Source organism: Acipenser ruthenus, chromosome 36, assembly GCF_902713425.1.
Source record: "Acipenser ruthenus chromosome 36, fAciRut3.2 maternal haplotype, whole genome shotgun sequence".
NCBI lineage: Eukaryota > Metazoa > Chordata > Actinopteri > Acipenseriformes > Acipenseridae > Acipenser > Acipenser ruthenus.
This window is the reverse complement of record NC_081224.1, coordinates 2,663,038-2,681,637: the sequence shown is the minus strand read 5'-3', so window position 1 is coordinate 2,681,637 and position 18,600 is coordinate 2,663,038. Positions and strand designations below refer to the sequence as shown.

The 18,600-nt window shown below is 44.5% G+C and overlaps 1 protein-coding gene across 1 annotated transcript in view; it reads left to right on the top strand.

The window, feature by feature from the left end:
* LOC117968271 (microtubule-associated protein futsch-like) overlaps positions 1 to 16,801 on the top strand; it is a 22,596-nt gene extending 5,795 nt beyond the window's left edge. Inside the window, exons 2-5 of the mRNA XM_059007864.1 lie at positions 5,927 to 6,610; positions 7,153 to 7,222; positions 11,493 to 11,671; positions 13,050 to 16,801. Of these exons, the coding sequence (XP_058863847.1) occupies positions 6,025 to 6,610; positions 7,153 to 7,222; positions 11,493 to 11,671; positions 13,050 to 16,414 (4,200 nt within the window). The 5' untranslated portion in view covers positions 5,927 to 6,024 and the 3' untranslated portion in view covers positions 16,415 to 16,801. The remainder of the gene's footprint in view (positions 1 to 5,926; positions 6,611 to 7,152; positions 7,223 to 11,492; positions 11,672 to 13,049) is intronic.
* The last annotated feature ends 1,799 nt before the right edge of the window (positions 16,802 to 18,600 follow it).

Genomic DNA, 18,600 nt, shown 5'->3' with positions numbered 1-18,600 from the left:
TCTATCTATCTCTATCTCTCTATCTATCTATCTATCTATCTATCTGGTCCTCATAGTCAAGATTACAAATGTGTGTGTACTGTTTAGTTTTATTTTTATAAAGGTGCTTCTTCTCATTCTGGATGGGGATGTGACGGCTCTGAGGATCGGCCTGAGCTCTGCTCATGGTGTAGGAGTCCCTGGTTTTGTCTGCTCCTCCTACACCCCTGGGGGGGGGGTAACTAGCTTAAATACCCGACATACCTGACTCCACATTCTCAGCATAGCTGTGGTGTTGTACTAGTGAGCCACAGACTAACACGCTAGTACGATGTTCAGTGTGCTGTCATTGAATACCCTTGTAGAGCAGCAAGATTTGCATGTCTGTGTGCAGAGTATTTTAAGAACTGCACAATGGCAAAGTGCTGCTGCTGGCTGACCTCACCTGGCTGAGGCTAATCAAGCTTATAGTAAAAACTGGAGTGGGGTGAAACTGCTAGATATGTTTTGGGGGTAACATGAACCCCACAGAGATTCTGAATTGATTGAAATATTTTAGGCTACTGCTGCACCTGTGGGATGGATTTTTTTTTAATTTATTACAAATATTTTGCATGTGTTTTTAAGGGAGTCAGTTATCTATTCAGGGATATCAAGATATTTGGGGGTCTGACTGGGGTGGGGGTAAATACTGGGGCGATTTTTAAAAGCTGCCCCCTAGTCGTTATACATTCCTAAAAAGTGAGAATTTTGGGGTACTGCCTCACTTGAGACGGCTTGATCTTTAAAATCGTAATTTAAAGAGGAGATGGTCAGCTCTTCAGGGATACCAAGATATTTTGTTAGGGGGGGGGGTCCTAAGTGGTTTAAAAGGGGGTAATAAATGTCCCAACTCGTCATTCTATTCAAGACTGGCACCCCCCATCATTCGATGAGGTCTCTCTGTGCTGTTCCAGTCTCTCGGTTTTATCAACAAGGTTTTGATATTCAGAATACTCGATGACGAATAGCTTCAAACACATGCTTCAAATAGCTTCTGACCCTCTCTGCTGTTGATTTTCTTTGTTTAAATAGACTGCTGAAGTTCATTTGTTTTTTAGCAATGGGTTGGTGGCTTGTCCTGCCTCTGCAGTCATCGTCCTGGGTTACAAAAGCATGCTTTGTAAAAAGTACAATGAAGCGTTTTTATTAAACCCAGTCTTGTCTAGACTGAAGTGGTTTCGGTGAAGCTCAGAACCAAGGAGGAGGCTTGGACCCAGGCCAGAATCAGTGCTGGGGGTGGGGGGGAATGTTTCCAGAGAAATAGATCTCTCTTCTTTTTAGATTTAGCACTGGGAGGAACGTGCTGTTCTCATGTTTCATTATGTTTTCAGAATTAAAACGGACTTTACAATATTCTTTCATTTTGAATTGGTCTGAAAACTAAAGTACCATATTACAGTAATAAAATTTTAAACCGGGTTACTCTATCTTCTCACTTACTAATGAGAGACACACGGTGCAGTAGAATTTATTTATTTACACATAGTTTATGCACTGGTTCCCTTTGCATGATACTTTCACATGCAGCCATTTATTTATAAATTCTGTTACAGGAATGACTCTGAATATGGTTATTTTTACCACAATACTTTTCAAACAGTGTTTGCTAAAATGTTACGATATACAACCTGGGGACTGTGTATTGGGTACCCTTTAAACAGCCCTTGAAAAACGTAACCCATGCCTCTCTCGTACGAAGACGGACCCTAAAATAAAAACACCTTCAGACAGGGATGTTTCTGTGCTGCAGACACCCTTGTAAATGCCCTTGCATTTCTGTAGCTGGCTTTTCATCCGTCCTGGTTATTTGAATATGACTCTGAAGAAGTGAAAGCCCACGACTTGCTCTCCACCACAGTCACGTCAACCGGAGGCTGGGACCCATTGGAGACTTGCCACTGCTGTTATCGGTAGATAAAGAGAATGTTTATTCTGTAGCACAGGATACAAACAGCTCATAGCGCAGCTTCACAGGATACAAACTGCAGGCAGACCACTTCAGGTACAGAGGTACAAACTATCAGTTTCACTTTCCTCTACTATTACCACCCACCCTTATTTAGTGTGACACGCTGGCTTTGGAAAACATAAGCTCTCTAAATGATTCTACTAGTTACGATGTTTAAACTGCGTAAGACGCTGCTCCTGACAAGCCGACAAACCTGAGCATCTCTCTCTCTCTCTCTCTCTCTCTCTCTCTCTCTCTCTCTCTCTCTCTCTCTCTCTCTCTCTCTCTCTCTCTCGTTCACTAAACCACTGTGCTTGTATGTGGTACAACTCCCCCCACTACTACACAGATAGTTTATTTTAACATGTTGCTTGTTTTTACATAAACTCTACCTATGTACTGTACAAAAGTACATTTTTAATAACAATAATTACAACAACTTCATAAATACAAACCCATCCTCCCGGGTAAGTTTTTTTTTTTTTTTAACCGTGATGGTTTTCCATCACTGACTCAAACTGAGATCAGGGATTATAATATTCTGAGAATGTAAAATGGATTTTGTGTTGACCGTGGTTTGACTTGTATGGGTTTAAGAGTGACCTTTCTCATCTGCAACGAGTTCCTGACTCTTCCTGTCTGTGCTTTGGGGATGTGAGTGAGTGAGTGAGTGAGTGGGGGGAGTGGGGGGGGGGGGGGGGGGGGAGGTTGTTCTAGTTGACCAGAAAGGAAATGTCAATTTTTCCGCCTGTGTTGATATCAATAAGTGTTCATCTTATCTGTTAATCCAAGGTTATGTTTGTGGATATTCACTTCAGTGTTTACAGTAGGGCAAATCAACCATGTCTTCTACCAAGGACTGGTTTATCAGATTTTACACCCTTACACACAAGCTGTATTTATGTAATGTTATACAATATTTATTTAACTATTTTTGATTTTATATAGAGATATAGATATATATATAGATATAGATAGGTAGGTGTCATAAAAGTACCTGAAAAGCTGTATTTGCAGAATTAAGTTACATTTAGACTTTTTTAACTTTTGTGGTTAACACAAGAGTAAGTTACCATAACAATTTAGTTAAAGAGAAAAGGCAAATAACAGCAGTTAAATATACGCCAAAAAATTACAAAGTAACCTGACAATGGCACTTAATGGGTTGAGAGATGTGGGGGTGAGGGGAGACCTGTACAGTACAAAGGCTATACATCTCTAATGGATTAACTGCTGTGTAAGTAGTCCTTTACCCTCTAAACTATCACATGTTAAAGAAAGTAGACTTGATTCAGTAGCTGTAGCCATTTCAAATTTGACGTTGATTTTCACAAACCGCATTCAGTTAGTGGTTTAGAATGCATAGATAATGTGAAGGGTGAAATTAAGGGCGGGCAGGGCAGGGGGTAAACATTTAAATACTACGTCATTTTGGATTTGCATTGGTGTACTGTTTTTAAACCTTTATACAATATGCATCTTGATGTCCATTATACCAAGGGATCATCTGGGACCAAATGAAGAGGTGTGGGTTGAGCCAAACACTTCTGCAAGCCCTAGCCCTGTACACGGTCTCCACGACGCAATGTTGAGCCGTTCCTTACAGCACTCGAGCGCCTTCGCGATGGCCTTCTTGACTCAATCAGTTTTGAGAATCCAAGTCATTTTGAGTATTTCTGTTGGAGCACAGTACTGTGCATGCTTGAGTGCGTTGGAATGGGGGAGGGGGTGGAGTCCTCCATTGTGGGGGGGGGGGGGAGGGGGTGGAGTCCTCCATTGTGGGGGGGGGGGGGGCGGAGTCCTCCATTGTGGGGGGGGGGAGGGGGCGGAGTTGTCCATTGTCTTTGAACTCTTGGGGCTCAGCTTGGTGCTTATTGAGGTCTCTGAAGGGCTTCCACTGTTCCTGGCACATAGCGGCTTCCCTATTGTGTAAGATCCATACGTCTGACACGCCATGTCGCTCCAGTCTCGCTCGCATGCATACAATGCCTCCCGTGCTGGATGCATGTCCAGTGGGATGGGGGGGGTAGGGTTAGCTGCAGTGCTGCGCTTTCCTTAAGTTCTGGAGCAGGCTTGGGCGACTCCCATCCCCCAGGGCCAGTCCGTACCAAATGTAATGGGTGTCTAATGAACTAGTTTAGGCGCTGGGTGGAGGTTTAATTGGTTAAATGATTAGCATGGGCGGAACAAGGACCTGGCAGGAAGGGAAAAGGTTGCTCATCACTGTATTGTAAGGTGTGATTTCAGTAGGTGGAGGTGCAAGGGGGCAGGCCTGACTATACCGTGAATCTGCCTGTACAAGCATTTCACACACAGCATCGCTGGTCACCACCATTCGTGTGTCATTTTATTTAACTGCTTATGAACTACACTTAGTCCAGCACATGTGTTCCCATTTCATACGGCACACATGTTGCACCTGACCCTAGCCAGGCTCATTACAGTTCAGTAGTTCCTCTACCCTTCTCGGTGCTTACCGGCAGCAGAGTCCTAGCAGTGCTTCATCAAGCTCTCGCTCTTTACCTGCGCTCAACTGCAGTCTAAAGGGCCGGGGCTGAACAAGTCTGAAAGGCATGATGGGACCAAGAGGGGTCATGAAGATGGGAGTGAATTCAACTGTGTGAGACCCAGCCCTGTAATAATGATGATTCTGGTGACCTATGCAGTATTTCTTGTGGTATGCAATCAGCTAACACCTTATTCCATTACTTCCTTTGCTTTGTTCTCTCTCTCTGCTCTTGCTCTCTCTCTGCTTTCTCTCTCTGCTCTCGCTCTCTCTGCTCTCTCTCTCTCTCTGCTCTGTCTGCTCTCTCTCTCTCCATTCTTGCTCTGCTGTCTTTTGTTTCCTTAACTGGCTCAACAATAACCCCCCACCCCCATTCCCTAAACCAAGTCTCCAGTGAGCTTCGATACCCGGACAGCTGGACTAACCACAGCCCCTCAATAAACAGGGCTGTGATCGCAGGGGGATTCTGGGAGGGGCTGATGGGGAAGCACAGCTGACTAGCTTCCTTTTTGGGGGGAGGGTTATGTGTGTGGTTTGGGTCTAGTTTCTCTGGATGACATGCATCCCTGTTGGTAAAGGAACAACTGAGTAAACTTTGCATTAACCATCCCCCCCCCCCCCAAGTGAGGGTCTGGTTATTCCAAACTGTTGGTTCGGCCTACATAGTTTACTTTTAGCTCTTTCTCTATTCTGATTAACATGGGTGGATGGGGCATTCATGACTTCCAACAAGCTTGATTTAGGAACACCCCTGTGTTGGGAATGGATTCTTGCAATGCAGCGGGTTTGTGCATTTGAGAAAGGAGAGGAAGACTCGTGAAATTAATTGGACTCAAGTTGATGAGAAGCAATTACCCTCCGCTGTACGAATTAAAACGGTGTACTGCTTTTTTTATACGAAAAATGAGAAAAAGCAGGTTGCGTAGAGGATTTATACTGGACCCTGACGCACCTGATAAAACGAGGGAGTGGTTGTACAGTGTTTGTATTTGTTTTTCTGTGGGTCTCTCGCTATATCACGGCCCTCGAAATATAGCAGATTTATATTGGACTCAGACACCCGCGATATATCGAGTGGGTGGTGTACCACTTATTTTATTTCCCTATGTAATTACTGTTTCGTTTTAACTTTTGAATTTGAGGGGTAGGTAATAGAAGCTTAGTCTGGTGGGATTGCATTGCTCTTGAGTTGTCCATTTCCAGCTGCTCCGCCGTACAGTCCTGCTGAAATGACCGTGTGTCTCCTGTTGCACGATTCAGTCTCTCGCTGTGTTGGTTAACTCCACGTCCGTAGTGTATTGTATGTGATTACTTGCTGTTTGTTAACAAACTGCTTTGCAGTCCCTTAGCTTATTGAATGAGTTTACAACTAGAAATTGAAAAGGTATAAGGAACGGAACCCACATTTCTGTACTTCCTTGCCTAATGCACTTGTATTTCTATTTTAACAGGTTGTTTTATCAGCTGGAAAAAAAGGGGGACTGGCTCAACTGATCCTACGAGTCAAGATCAAGCACTGCAATAGACTAAGCAAGAAAGCGCCAGGGAGATGAAATCGGATGGGGTTGCCACAGCGACGATGGAACCTGAAGCTGGTATTGGGGTGGAGCCTGTGAATGAGGCAGCACCCCCAGGGGAGGAGCAACAGCAGCAGCCTCCTCCACAGCCAGAGAACAAGCCAGCCACTGAGGAAACTACTCCCCCTGCTGAGGAGGAGGTGAACGACAAGGTCCCTGTCGCCCAAGTCAAACCCAAGACCAAAGGTGCTCCAGTCAAGGGGAAACCTGGCGCAGCAGCTGGGAAGCCTTCTGGGACCACAGGAACGTCTTCCAAGACCAATACAGCCCAGCAACGGACCAGTAACGGAGATCGGAAGACGGTTTCCAATGGAGTGGCCAAAAAAACGGTGGCGGCAGCAGTCGAAAAGAAAACCACTGCATCTGTTGCTCCAGCAAAGAGACCTGTTGGCACGGCAACATCCAAAGTGGCTGAGAGGAAGCCAGCCACAGCCAGGCCAGCCACTGCACCCGCCTCTTCCTGTGCCGCGGCCAATGGGGTGAAGCAGCCTCCGGTGAAGAAGATGGCGGCTTCAACTGGGACAACCGCCACAGCGAAAGTTCGGCCCAGTACTGCAGGTGCGTGTACGCTCACAGGAGTGTGTGTGTGTGTACACTGCAGCTCTCCACTTCTGAGCCTTTGCGTGTAGCAGCAGACTGTTTTAAAGAATGTATTGGGTTAGGTAGTCTAGTCAGGGAACACTGCCTCTCTTGTTCTGGGAAAACCATGCATGTTACATTAACAAATCATTTGTGGTTGAAATGATTAGAGCCAAGGACAGGGAGGGAAGGGAAGTTGTGGGGTTTAAAGCTGAGAGGTTGATGTATGATGCTTAATTTAACTATCTGTTTTTATTTTATTATTATTTTATTCACCTCGTGCAGAGGACCTCAGAAGTTTGGGTGTTTTCATTCCTTAATACAGATTGAATCGGTGGCACAGAAGCGCAGTAGTAGATTGTAATGGCTTCAGTTCTACAAACACATCTCCTATGAAGTATTTCCAGCTGTTGTGGGCACAACTCCGAGTACCACTGAACCAGCCAGTCATAACTTCAGTCCACATGGGTGTCGCCTTCAGTATTTGCATGTTATTTACGGTGTATTTGTTTCTCTGATAGGTTCTAAACCCGGTACGACAGTGCAGCCTTCAAGAGCAACATCAACGGCAGCAGCTCCCAAGACAGCCAGGTAAGTTGCTGGAAATAACACTCGGATTCCAGAGTGGGGAAAGTTGATAGGAAACTGGATCCCTGTGTCCGCCATGTTGGCTCTCCACATGTAGCATTCGACATAACATGTCCTTGGCGTTGGAGCCGCAATGGAGTGTCGTTGCCTTAACCCCACTTGTCAGCATCTGCAAGCCCATGTCACAATCGATGGGTAAACCCCACGAAGTTGACAAAGGAATGGAAGGTCGCGGGTGGCTAGAGGTGGCGTGGATGTTGAATTTGTTGATGTCAAAGCGTGATGTGAAAATTGTGACTTTCAATAGTGTTGGCTGCTGTTCTGTATGCCAGTGAAGCTAGCGGAGTGACACTCATGTGTTGAACTTGTGATCTGAGGGTTCGCTTGAAAACCTGCAGGTCATTGACGCACTTCAGCCTCTTGTGTGGCACTTTAGTTGCTTTCAAAGTTTCACGTGGCATGAAGTTCTCGAATGTAAATTATAAACTCAAAGCTTCACTGAACTGAGTTTTGGCTGCTCTGGAGGTGAAATAAAATACGGTATGCTTTTAAAAGAATCCAAGTCTATAACATTCCTTGTATCTTACAAATTAACAGTGTGGTGTACAAAAAAAAAAAATACATTCCACTGAGCTCCACCTTGATTAGTCATTTTTAATGTGTTGCAGCTGGTACAGACAATTGCACGATGATTTATTACTTACGAACAAGTAAAAAGCATAAAATGAGATTCTTATTTAAAGCCTTTCAGAAAGCCAAAACTGGCCTTTACAGTCAGCTTTGATCAAGAAGATTGCACAGAAGGCCAAGCTGTGGCGTTTTGTGGTCGACAGACCGCAATGAAGGATAGCAGAACACCCATGCAGGACAGCTTTCAAAGGGGTTTACTGTTGAATAAGTTATGAGAGAATCGGAGTCTGGTTAATTGAACATCACATCCCCGGGCTATTGGGTGAATCTCAGGAACACGTCTGGCCAGCAGGGACTTGAAACCCCATCATAAGAAGCCCTACAATAGAGAGTGGCGTGACTTTAAATTACTATGATGAATGTACAAGCATACAAAATGCTAACGCACATGCATATTGTAGATGTTAAATGCTTGAGCTAACCTTTTAACATATGCTAATGTTTAAACATTTTAAACTCCAGTTCGCAGCCCTGCTGCTAAGATGATAGTCTGGTCCTGTGCAAAAATCTTAAGTTTAATAGCGTAGTCTCCTAGTATTCCTATCGTGTGTGTGTGTGTGTTGTGCAGATCTGCTGTAGATACCACTTGTGCATTGCATCAGAGATCTCCTAATCTGGATGCCACATCATTTGTGCAATGTTCAACAGCAAGTTGATCTTGAACTGTGGGGGGGAGGGGTCTCTCCTTTTGAATATGGGTTTCAGGTTTTTCCTGTCCCAAATGAGATCTGCTCGTCTCGCTGTGAGAGGTAGACTAAAAAAAATCAAACAAAGCGTCTGCACTGATTCTTATCTCTGGCACTTTATAAGAGACATGAAAGCTGTTCATAACCTCCCACCCCCTTTCCACTCAAGATGGCATGAAACATTAATGAAGACATTTCCAAGCTAATATCCTGCCTCGTAAGCCATTCCCAGGCTGCTGTGCGCTCGGAGACCAGCTGGAGCTGCTTGATGGATCCTCTTAAGATGTGGAGTAGTTGGTGTCTCTGTGCACGTGGGAGCGGATGTGCAGGTCTATAGCACACAAGAGGAATGCAATCTAGTAAAGGGCCAGCAAGCCACAAGGTGAGCTGGATTGTAATGCGCTGTTCTGGCCAGCGCTTTTGTCCTGGATTGTAATTGGCTCAGGCTGTGCTTGATCAATAGAACTGTTTCTTTGAGAGAAATCAATGAATCGGTTGGTCTCGGCTTGTGGCATTCTATTTGTATTGCACAATGTGGGTAACACCTGGAATCGGACGACCGCTAGGGGGAATGAGTCTTGTTTGGCTGGAAAGTGGTCTGGTTCAGTGTGTGTGTATTTGTATTTATTTTTAAAGGGTGCAAAGTGAAATCTTCTTCTGCTTGACTTGGTTTTTTATAGTTCTTTTACAAAGGTCAGTTCCGCTTAAGAAATTGAGTAATTTTGCCTAAAAAAAAATTGAACCGATTTTTACTTCTGCCTTTTTTTCAGGCAGTGGCTTCCTCCAACCACTGCCTAAAATAGGCATGTGCGGGATGTTTTTTTTGATGGAATGGCTTCCTAGAAAAAAACTGACACCCTACAATATCGGATTCACCTAATTTTGCTTAATAGTGCAGTCAAAAAATGTTTTCTGGAAAATCTCTGAAAAATGATAGGGTGAGGAAAAGCCACAAACATTTGTTTTCTTTTCTTCATGTTTTTGGTTGGCAACAGGAAATAAGTAGAGGTTCACTATAGCAAATGAAATTGTGGGTTATCCAATTTTTCGAGGGCAACTGATCTGGGACACTATCACCCTTCATTTAAATATGCTTTATTTTGCTCTTATCTGCCCCCTATTTTACTACATTTAATCCTGTACTTCAGAATATTGTAATCTGCCAAGTGTTTAACCTGTAGTATTTTGCACTTAATCATATCCTGATGTAACTTTCACTATTATCTGCTGTATTATTGAATTGTGGTTTGTCACACTTGAAAAAAAAATTATTGTATTTCTTGCTCTTATTGTATGACTTGTATTGTAACACTTGAATGTATTTGTATTTGCTTGCGATTGTAAGTCGCCCTGGATAAGGGCGTCTGCTAAGAAATAAATAATAATAATAATAATAATAATAATCAGTAAGACTGGAGAGGCGCTGTTATAAAAATTAGATTAGGTTTCTATATCCGCATCACTCATGTTTATTATAACCTGTTGCCATTCTTTTTATACAGTACTTGTAAATATGAATCGTATGACTAATCTATATAACCGCCTGTCTTCCCTGGCACTATAAAGCAATGTCTGGCACTGGGCATGTCAGGATTCAATATTGAAAAAAGCAAAACTCTGCAGTGACTGAGGCAGAACTGCAAATCAGCTGAGGTCATGGATTTGATTTATTATACACAAGAGTGTTTGTGCTTCAGAATTCAAGGGGATTATAGGCTCCTAGTAAACTGAGCACTGCTCTTTGCAATGCCCCAGATACACTGGCCAAGACTGGGAACATTTTTAGATTCCCTATTGACTCACTTGAATCTTTTTTTTATATACTGCATCTTGTGTTCGGCACTTATTTTTTTATACATGGGGCGGGATTATCAGTAAGGGATTACATTTCTAGTTAATTTGTTTCGACCAAATGTAGTGCTCCTGGAAAGTGCCCCTCATTCATCCAGCTTGTCTTGACATTCATGGTAAAGGTCAGAAGCCAGGGGAAGAGAAGGGAGTTGATGTTGTGAATAGCATAATTACACATCTGCCCTGCGGTGATTTCTATTAATCCTCTACTGCACTGCATGCCGGACGAGACCTTGGATCATGCAGTCATGTGAAATATATAACACTGGTGTGCTTTTTTGCATAATCCCTTTGATGGAGGTAATGCATGCAAATAGATGCACTGTGTTGTTCACCTTGCTTGAATTATTCAAACCAGGAGTGTGGAAGTCTCCCTCTTTCTGAAATAAAGAAGAATGTCTTGCAGTTGATGGCGTTGGGATTTGTCCTAATTGTTTAGCAGGCTCTTGTTTTTACCAGCGACCAAAGCCTGGAGCTGCGGTTCTGTGCCTAATTAAGCCACGTGCCTAATTAAGCAAAATGTTAATTGGCTATTGAATATGTAGGAACTTCTATATCACCACTTATTATTTTTACAGTATACAGCTTGAATGGTAGAGCGTATAAAATAAAATGCTAAATTCTAAAGATGTTCATTTGTCAGCTCATTTCGTGGTTCTCATATTGGGGGTACCCAAAGTTTTACCAGGGGGTCCCCGGGAAATTCTGGAGTCTTCTCGTTTTGTAAAACATCCACACATTTAAGGTATAGAAATGTTGTGAAAATTCGGTTTGGCAGTGCAGTGTGGTGATGTGTGGTCCAGAGACCGGTCTTGTGATGCTTCCAGGCAAAATAAAACACAAAACATCTACTTGAATTGAGTTTATTACATGAGAAGGGTGTGAGGCCGGTTTTAAATCTTTTCCTCTGTTTTCCTATTCAAGAAGTTAAAGAACCTCTGGGCTAGATTATTGCATTAGTCAGGTTCCCACTGGATCTATTTAGTGCTAATCTGACTCATGTTAAATGTGCAACACTGATTCTCCTTGTGTTTTGTTCTTTTCAGACTTGCTGCTTCCTCTCGCCCAGCAACCAGTGCTGCTCCCAGACCCGCCCCAGCCAGGGCTGGAGTTTCAGCGCCATCTAGTTCCAAACCTGCTGCATCGCAGCCTAGCAAGCCAACCACTCAACCGAGCAGGACAACCGCCCTGCCCAGCAAGACCGGCTCGGCTCCTGCCAAAAAAGGTAGGCGGGAGGTGGGAAGGACTTTAAAGGGGGCTGGGTGAGAAGCAAGAGTGTTCTTTAAAGGGAGTTCCCAACTTTTTTTGTTTTTACGATTTCGAAAAGGTCTCCCAAGTGCCCTTTGATTTTCTTGTTGACTAAACTTGAAGAAATGAATCTGTTTCCATGCAAGTGATTTTGGTTATGATTTCATATTGCAATGCATATAAATGTTTAGCAGCGTTCTAGCCTGTGAAACACGAGACATACCCAGATTTTGTGTTTTTTTTTGTTTGGCACATTTTTAACTGGCCACATTTAAACCTACCTGTTTTTAATGTTCTGTTTTAACTATATTGTTATGATAACTTTCTCTAATTGTTAACCGTAATAGTTGTCAATGTTACTGTTCTGCAAATATACAGGTAGTGAACAAAAAAATGGAAACACCAATGTAAAGTCACTTAATAGGGCATTGGGCCACTATGGTATCCCGCTCTGTGGAGTTCTCAGCGGACCGTTTTTGATGAAACTGGCTGCTCGCGCCCCAGGTTGAAATTTGCAGTCAATTGATCTGCAGTTGCTCGCCTGTTTTGCCTTGCACTTCGAATTAATGCACGGATATCACGATCCTGGAGTATGCGCTTCTGCCCACTGTTGCCCTTTGCTGATGATGTCTTTCTCTCGGAGTTCCATGCCGACATCACCTTAGAGACCGTTGCTTGTGAAACATCAGCAAGTTGAACTGTCTTGGTCACCTGAAGCTCCTGCCAAACATGCCCCAACAATCACCCCTCTTTCAAAGTCACTGAGGTCTCCTCTTGCAGCCATGCTAGACATATTTATAGGCAACTAGGCCTGTCCAGCATTTTATACATGACCCTAAGCATGCTGGGATGTTATTTGCTTAATTAACGCATGAGTCACACCTGTGTGGAAGCCCTTGCTTTCAATATACTTGGTGTCCCTCATTTACCCAGGTGTTTCCATTTTTTGTTCACTACCTGTAGCCCTCCAGATGCTTTTTATTACGCCTCAATATAAAATAAGAAAATGAAGTCTAAAATGTACTAGTTTCGTGGTGTTTTGCTCCCCACAGTAATGATAAAGCTCAGTTTTCTATGTGTTGAGCTTCATAGCCGGCGTGAAATTTCACTGATCTGAAAATAGGACGCAGCAGTTTGTTACAAACGAAGGATTACTTTTTTTATGTGAAGTATTTAGAACGTATAAAATTACATATACAGCTTGTGTTCTGATTTTTTAAGAAAATTAACTGGTACTTAATGGGTTACAGAAGATGAAATGTAATTTAGAGGTGGTTTTATAGCCTAGATTGTTTTACTATTCTTATGCAATGAATATCTTTCCATGAAGCTAATTCCCTCCTTGACTGTTCTAGATGTCACAACCGCCTCCAAGAGGCCTACGACCACGGCTGCCCCAGCAAAGACTGCTGCAGTGAAGCCCATCAGAACCGAGCCAGCAAAGGTGACCCCTGCTGCTGCTGCCGTGAACAAGAACGCGGACCCCAAACGCTTGCCCTCAACTCCCAAGGCGACTGAGAAAGTAAAATTGAAACTGGATTCGAAAACCCAGTCCTCTCCGTTAAAGAGCGCCGGGAGTCCTCGCAATCCTACCAAAGCCGGGCTGATAAAAACCGCCTCCCCCAGCCCTAAGAAATCCATTGGGAGCAGCGCTCCAGTGCCGGTTAGGAGGCTGGGGACTAAGCCCACGCAGTCAGTTCAGCCAATCGTGACTAGCGTGGAATCTAAGAAAGGGTCCAAGGCGACGCCTGCTTCTGCTGCGGTTGCTGAGAAAACTATTGCTGTTGCAGCTGTTCCTCCAACTGAGCCAACAAAGCTACTCCCCCTAGACCTGAATGAGGAGGTGGTTGTTCCACAGAGCGCTGTCGAAAGCTACACTAGCCCGACAGAGGATGCTACTGAGCAGTCTGTGCAAGCTGTTCTCCCTTCCCCCGGGGCCGCAGCCAAAGAGGTGGTTGTTGGCGAGGGAGCTGCTTCAGAAATGCATTATGATGTGCCTGCAGTAGAGCTCGAGAACACAAATGACATTCCGCCCGTCGCTGGAGAGAAAGGAAATGCAGCTACTCTTCTTTCTCTAAGCGAGCCGGTTGTCCCCGAGCCTCGTGTGGAGGAGACAGCTGTTGCATGTTGTGAAAGCCAGGAGAAGGCTTTAGCTGATGAACCAGTGGTGGAATCCATGTTGCCAGAAGAACCAAAAGAAGTCCAAGTGATGCGTGAACAACGTTGGGAACACCAAGAAGAATTTAAGTTGGAGACTCCATTGTGTGAATCAGCATTACTGGAGAAGACTGAGCAACCAGAACCGGAGGAGGAGGAGGAGGAGGAGGAGATGCCTCCTTCAGGGGGTGCAGAAAGAAAAGAGGCAGTCGTGCCAACTGATGACGACAACATGGGAGCACAAAAAGACAAGGGCGAGATTGAAAAAGCAGATGCAGAAATTAACGAAGATGACGAGATTCGGTCGGAAGAAGATTTTAGTCACTCTTCGGTGTCGGAGATGGGGGAGTCCCAGGCCACCGAAGAGAGGTCCAAGACAGTGGCAGAGCAAACGGAGTACATGGAAAGGAGTGAACCCTCCGGGATAGACATGCACCAAGGGCTGACTTCCGAAATGGACTCGGAAGACGTTAGCCAGCCCTGCATGTCCGAACTGAGCGCACCACAGTCGGACGCTGGACTTATAGAAGGAATGGAAAGCATGGATGATTTGAGGGAGGTTGGCCGTGGTGGTTCCCCTGATATTGGAGCGGCTCCTGATGTTCAACAAGACTACTTCCTGCAAGAAAGAGGCGCGCCGCATCCTGTTAATGCTTTGGATTTGGAAGACCGGGAATATGATATGGATGTCGGATCAGAAAAAGCTGACCCTGAAAGCGCAGAGAATGTGGAACATGAGGACGATGAAGATGTCGAGATGGTGAGCGAGGTTGTTACAGAGAGTGGGCTGGAAAGTTATGGAAACCCTGATGAAGATGACCTGGTGGAAGAGATGTCACGTGATGTGGACCTTAAGACCCCTGATAACTTGAACTTCTTGAGTGCTGCTCCTGCGGTGGTTTTTGAAGTGCCAGAGCACGCTGCCCGAGCGGTCCAGCCTCCAGCAGAAACTAAAGTACCGGAAAACCATTTGTCTGAGAACAATCCCTTTGTTTCTTTCACTCCTGAAGCCGACGCAAGTCCTGTGCAAGAAGAGCCCGCTGGATTTCAACTAAATTCTGCTGAAAATATAATGGACCCATACAATGCGGACTTGCAAGAGGATACTACATTCAGTGCCACTAATATGGAAGGTGAGCCACAGAGTGTGGAAACTGTATTCTCAGAAAAAGGTGCAAGTGATTCAGCTTGCATGGGAGTTGAGCTCAACTCTTCAAGTCCAGATGAACTGCCTACGCCTGTATGTGAGACCCCAACGGAACAAGAACTGCTATACTCCATGGCAGCCAAGCCTCAGTCTTTGCCAGTTGAGTCCCTGGCGGAGCTGTGCAAACAAGCAGAACTTCACAATCCGCCCAAGACCGAGAAAGAGGCCACACCTGGCAGCCCCCAAGAAGAGGCTGACAAACTGCCCTTCGAGAGCCTTGCCTCACCCCCTGAGAGGGAGCCAGAGAAAGGACCGTCAAAATCAAGCACTCTGAGTGGCCCAGAACTGGCCGCCCAAAGCAGCAGCGAGACCAGCACTCCAGAGGAGCTGAAGGATTACGACAGCAGTTCTGGGGTCGAATCTAAATCGGAAGAGAAGCTTGGAGGAATTCAGCTTCATCACCAGATTATCAGCCCGCTCGAGGACCTCCCGATAGACCAGGATTTGGGGATACACCTAGAAAAGGGGGATGAGGAGACAGAGACCCTCCCCGCTGATGACATTTTGGGTGATCCCCCAACAGAGTCTGTTGCTTCTTCTGAAGATGTGACCGAAGAGGACCACTCCGACACCGAAGGGGAGATGCTGATTAATGACCCAGGAGTGGTTGGATTCATTGGGATAGACAACGTGGCTTTCGAGGAGAAAGGGAAGAAGTTGATGGAGGAGGAAGCTGCTGTGGATCCCGACTGCAAACTCCCGGCCGGGCTCCAGTCTGTAGATGAATACGAGGAGCAACATATGATGTCCACCGATGCCGGCGGGCCAGACACCCCGCATTCGACCAATTCCGTGGCTTCGTACGCCTTTGACTGCACTTCCAATGCCCACTCCATGACAGAAAGCTGCAGCAAGAGCCCCGGTATCTTCTCTCTGGAGAACGAAGATCAACTCCTGGAGGAAAGCAAGGACCCCACCTTGATGAAGGAACTGAATCTCCAGCAGGTTGAGGAGCAGACACAGGGGGCTGTTCCAACAGCGCCTGACTCCAAAGGAATGGACTCTTACCAGAACAACAAAGACCGCAACGTGGATCTCCTGCCCTTGGAGGACACATCTCCCTGCGAGACTGTCCCGCAACTACCAAAGTCCGGGAACAAGGGAGACTGCGAGTATATGTTTTGTGTGAAGCCAGCGTTTCCGAATGTGCTCGGAAACCTGGATACAGACTGTTCCTCTGCAAACACCGGCATGCCAAACATGATCAGTGACTTGCCTAGTGAGGAATCCGACCGTGATTCCCCTGACCATGCACTTAACTCTCCGGCAGCTTCGCCAAGTGATGGGGACCATGCTCCACCCTACTACTCCGCTATTTGTGAAACCACTGATAGCATGCTTACAGGTAACGTATAGTAATGCATTCGGGGAATCGCCCTTTAGACTTGACCCAGTGCCACCCTTTATAAAAGCTTAAAATCTTGTATGTGCAATAGCTGCTAGAACCTACCCTTGAAGAATAACACTACAATACACTTAATCATTTAGCCCCTATGGATTGGAAGACGTTTTCCTGTGAAGCCCTTAATAGAACTATTAAAGGACTCTCACCTTTTTGTATATTCCTTCTGTTTTTAACCTGAGACTTTTCCCTTTATAATTTGTTTTTGTATGTGCGTCATTGGAATGTGTTACACCTCTTTCAAACTTAAGGGATTTGTACTCTTCATTTCCTGTTTTGTTTGTTTATTTGGGGGGTGGAATTTCAATATAGCTTTAAATAAAAGTAGATATTTAATATGACACTCTTTGGTAGTTTTTATTTTAAAGCGTTTAACTTTTCAAAGGTTAAGATTTGCACAGCATTGTAGAACGACACTAGCTTGCCTCCATAAGGTACAAATTATGTAACCTGTGAAAGTGACCTATTTTAGTAACACCATATTTGACACCACCACCAGGATTACATTGCCGTCATTTTGTTTGTGTCTCATTGATTCCAAACTCAAACCCTCTCCCAAGATTTCCTCCCCTACTCTATGTCTGGGAAGCAGCACCACATTGTCTTGTAGACTGTCCTTGGTGAACTGGCACACTGTAGGGAGTAAGGAACACCTTGAGAATGGGATGATGGCACCAGTATCATGCATGACCACCTAAGAGTTCCAGCTTCCCTACACTGAATCTTGGGTACTGCAGCTGGTTCCTCCGTTTTAGAAGCACTAAACACACAGCAGCATTTAAACATCATGGAGAGAATCAACATATTTGATTTTGAGAAGGTCCTGTTTTGACAAGTCCAAGGTTGCAGAATTATTGACATAAAAAAACCAAGGCGTCTGCAACATTAGTGCTACTGTCTTCAATCCTTTTCTAGTCTAGGTGTCAGTGACATGGTTGGATCAAGATTGTGGACTGGAATGGATGTTCATAAGTGAGCGCCCCCCATCACACATTTATTAAATTGCATGAGTCTTGGGTCCATCAGGAGTGGGCAATTCTGGTCCTTCCCATCCAGGTCATTTTATCAACTGTGTTAAATGTCTAAATCATTTAACCATCTATCCAGCCCCTACACTTGTTCTACTTGGTGTAAAATGATCCTCTAGGACCGGTGTTGCCCACCACTGTCAACACACACCACCAAACTCTCTTTAAAGATTTACTTGGTCAATTTCATGGTCCAGGGTAAAAACAAATACATGTTCTTACACTTTTTCAATCCAGTACAATAGATATTACTGCCACAAACTTTGTGTGGTGATTTTTGAAACACAAAGACCTGCAAACAGAACTTTAAGGTATATATATTCTCAAGAGGCTTCTGCACATAAGTAAATACTGTGTCTCAGAGGTATATATACTATTCAGCTCCAGAGGAATGCTGCTGGGAATGCAGCATTGGGGAGTAATCTTTCATTTCGACCACAAAGAAATGTATTACGAAGGTAATCGTTTTTAAATGTCACAGAGACACGTGACGCAATTATACAACGCAACCTTTTTTGGGAGTTTTGGTTTAAAGTAGAACTGCTTTTTATAAAGACGTTTTTGTTATTTCATTACTATTGTGTCTTCTGCCTGTTGCGTAAATGCTGGCATCTCATACAGGACCATTGGTCAGTAAGCGGATACTTTCCACTGTTCCAGAAGATTTCAAATGTCATTCTAGAATGCCACCCTTTGTGTGTTTTGCCCCTTTTGAACATTCAGCCAAGTGACTTCATCTACCTGTTTTTTAGACTGTCTTGAATTAGAAAGGGTGATATGCAGTCTACAAGGAGTGAGGCCAAAAGATTAGTCATGTTGCCATAGCAGATCCAGAAGACGAAAGCACTCAACCTTTTTTATTTATATTTAAATAAGTAATTTGGGTATTTGATTATTTCCCATATTAATGGGATCAACACTTTTTCTTTTTGCCTCGCTTCTAACACTGAACCCTTTCTATAGACTTATTTGATGTTTCATTTTTGCCTTGTCCTGTTCGGTTTTGTGTGTGTGTGTGTGTGTGTGTGTGTTATTTAACTGTCTGTGTTGTGGTCCATTCCGCCTAGTAAAGTCCACCTTCTGTTGCGGGTTCAGTCATAGACCCTAGCAGT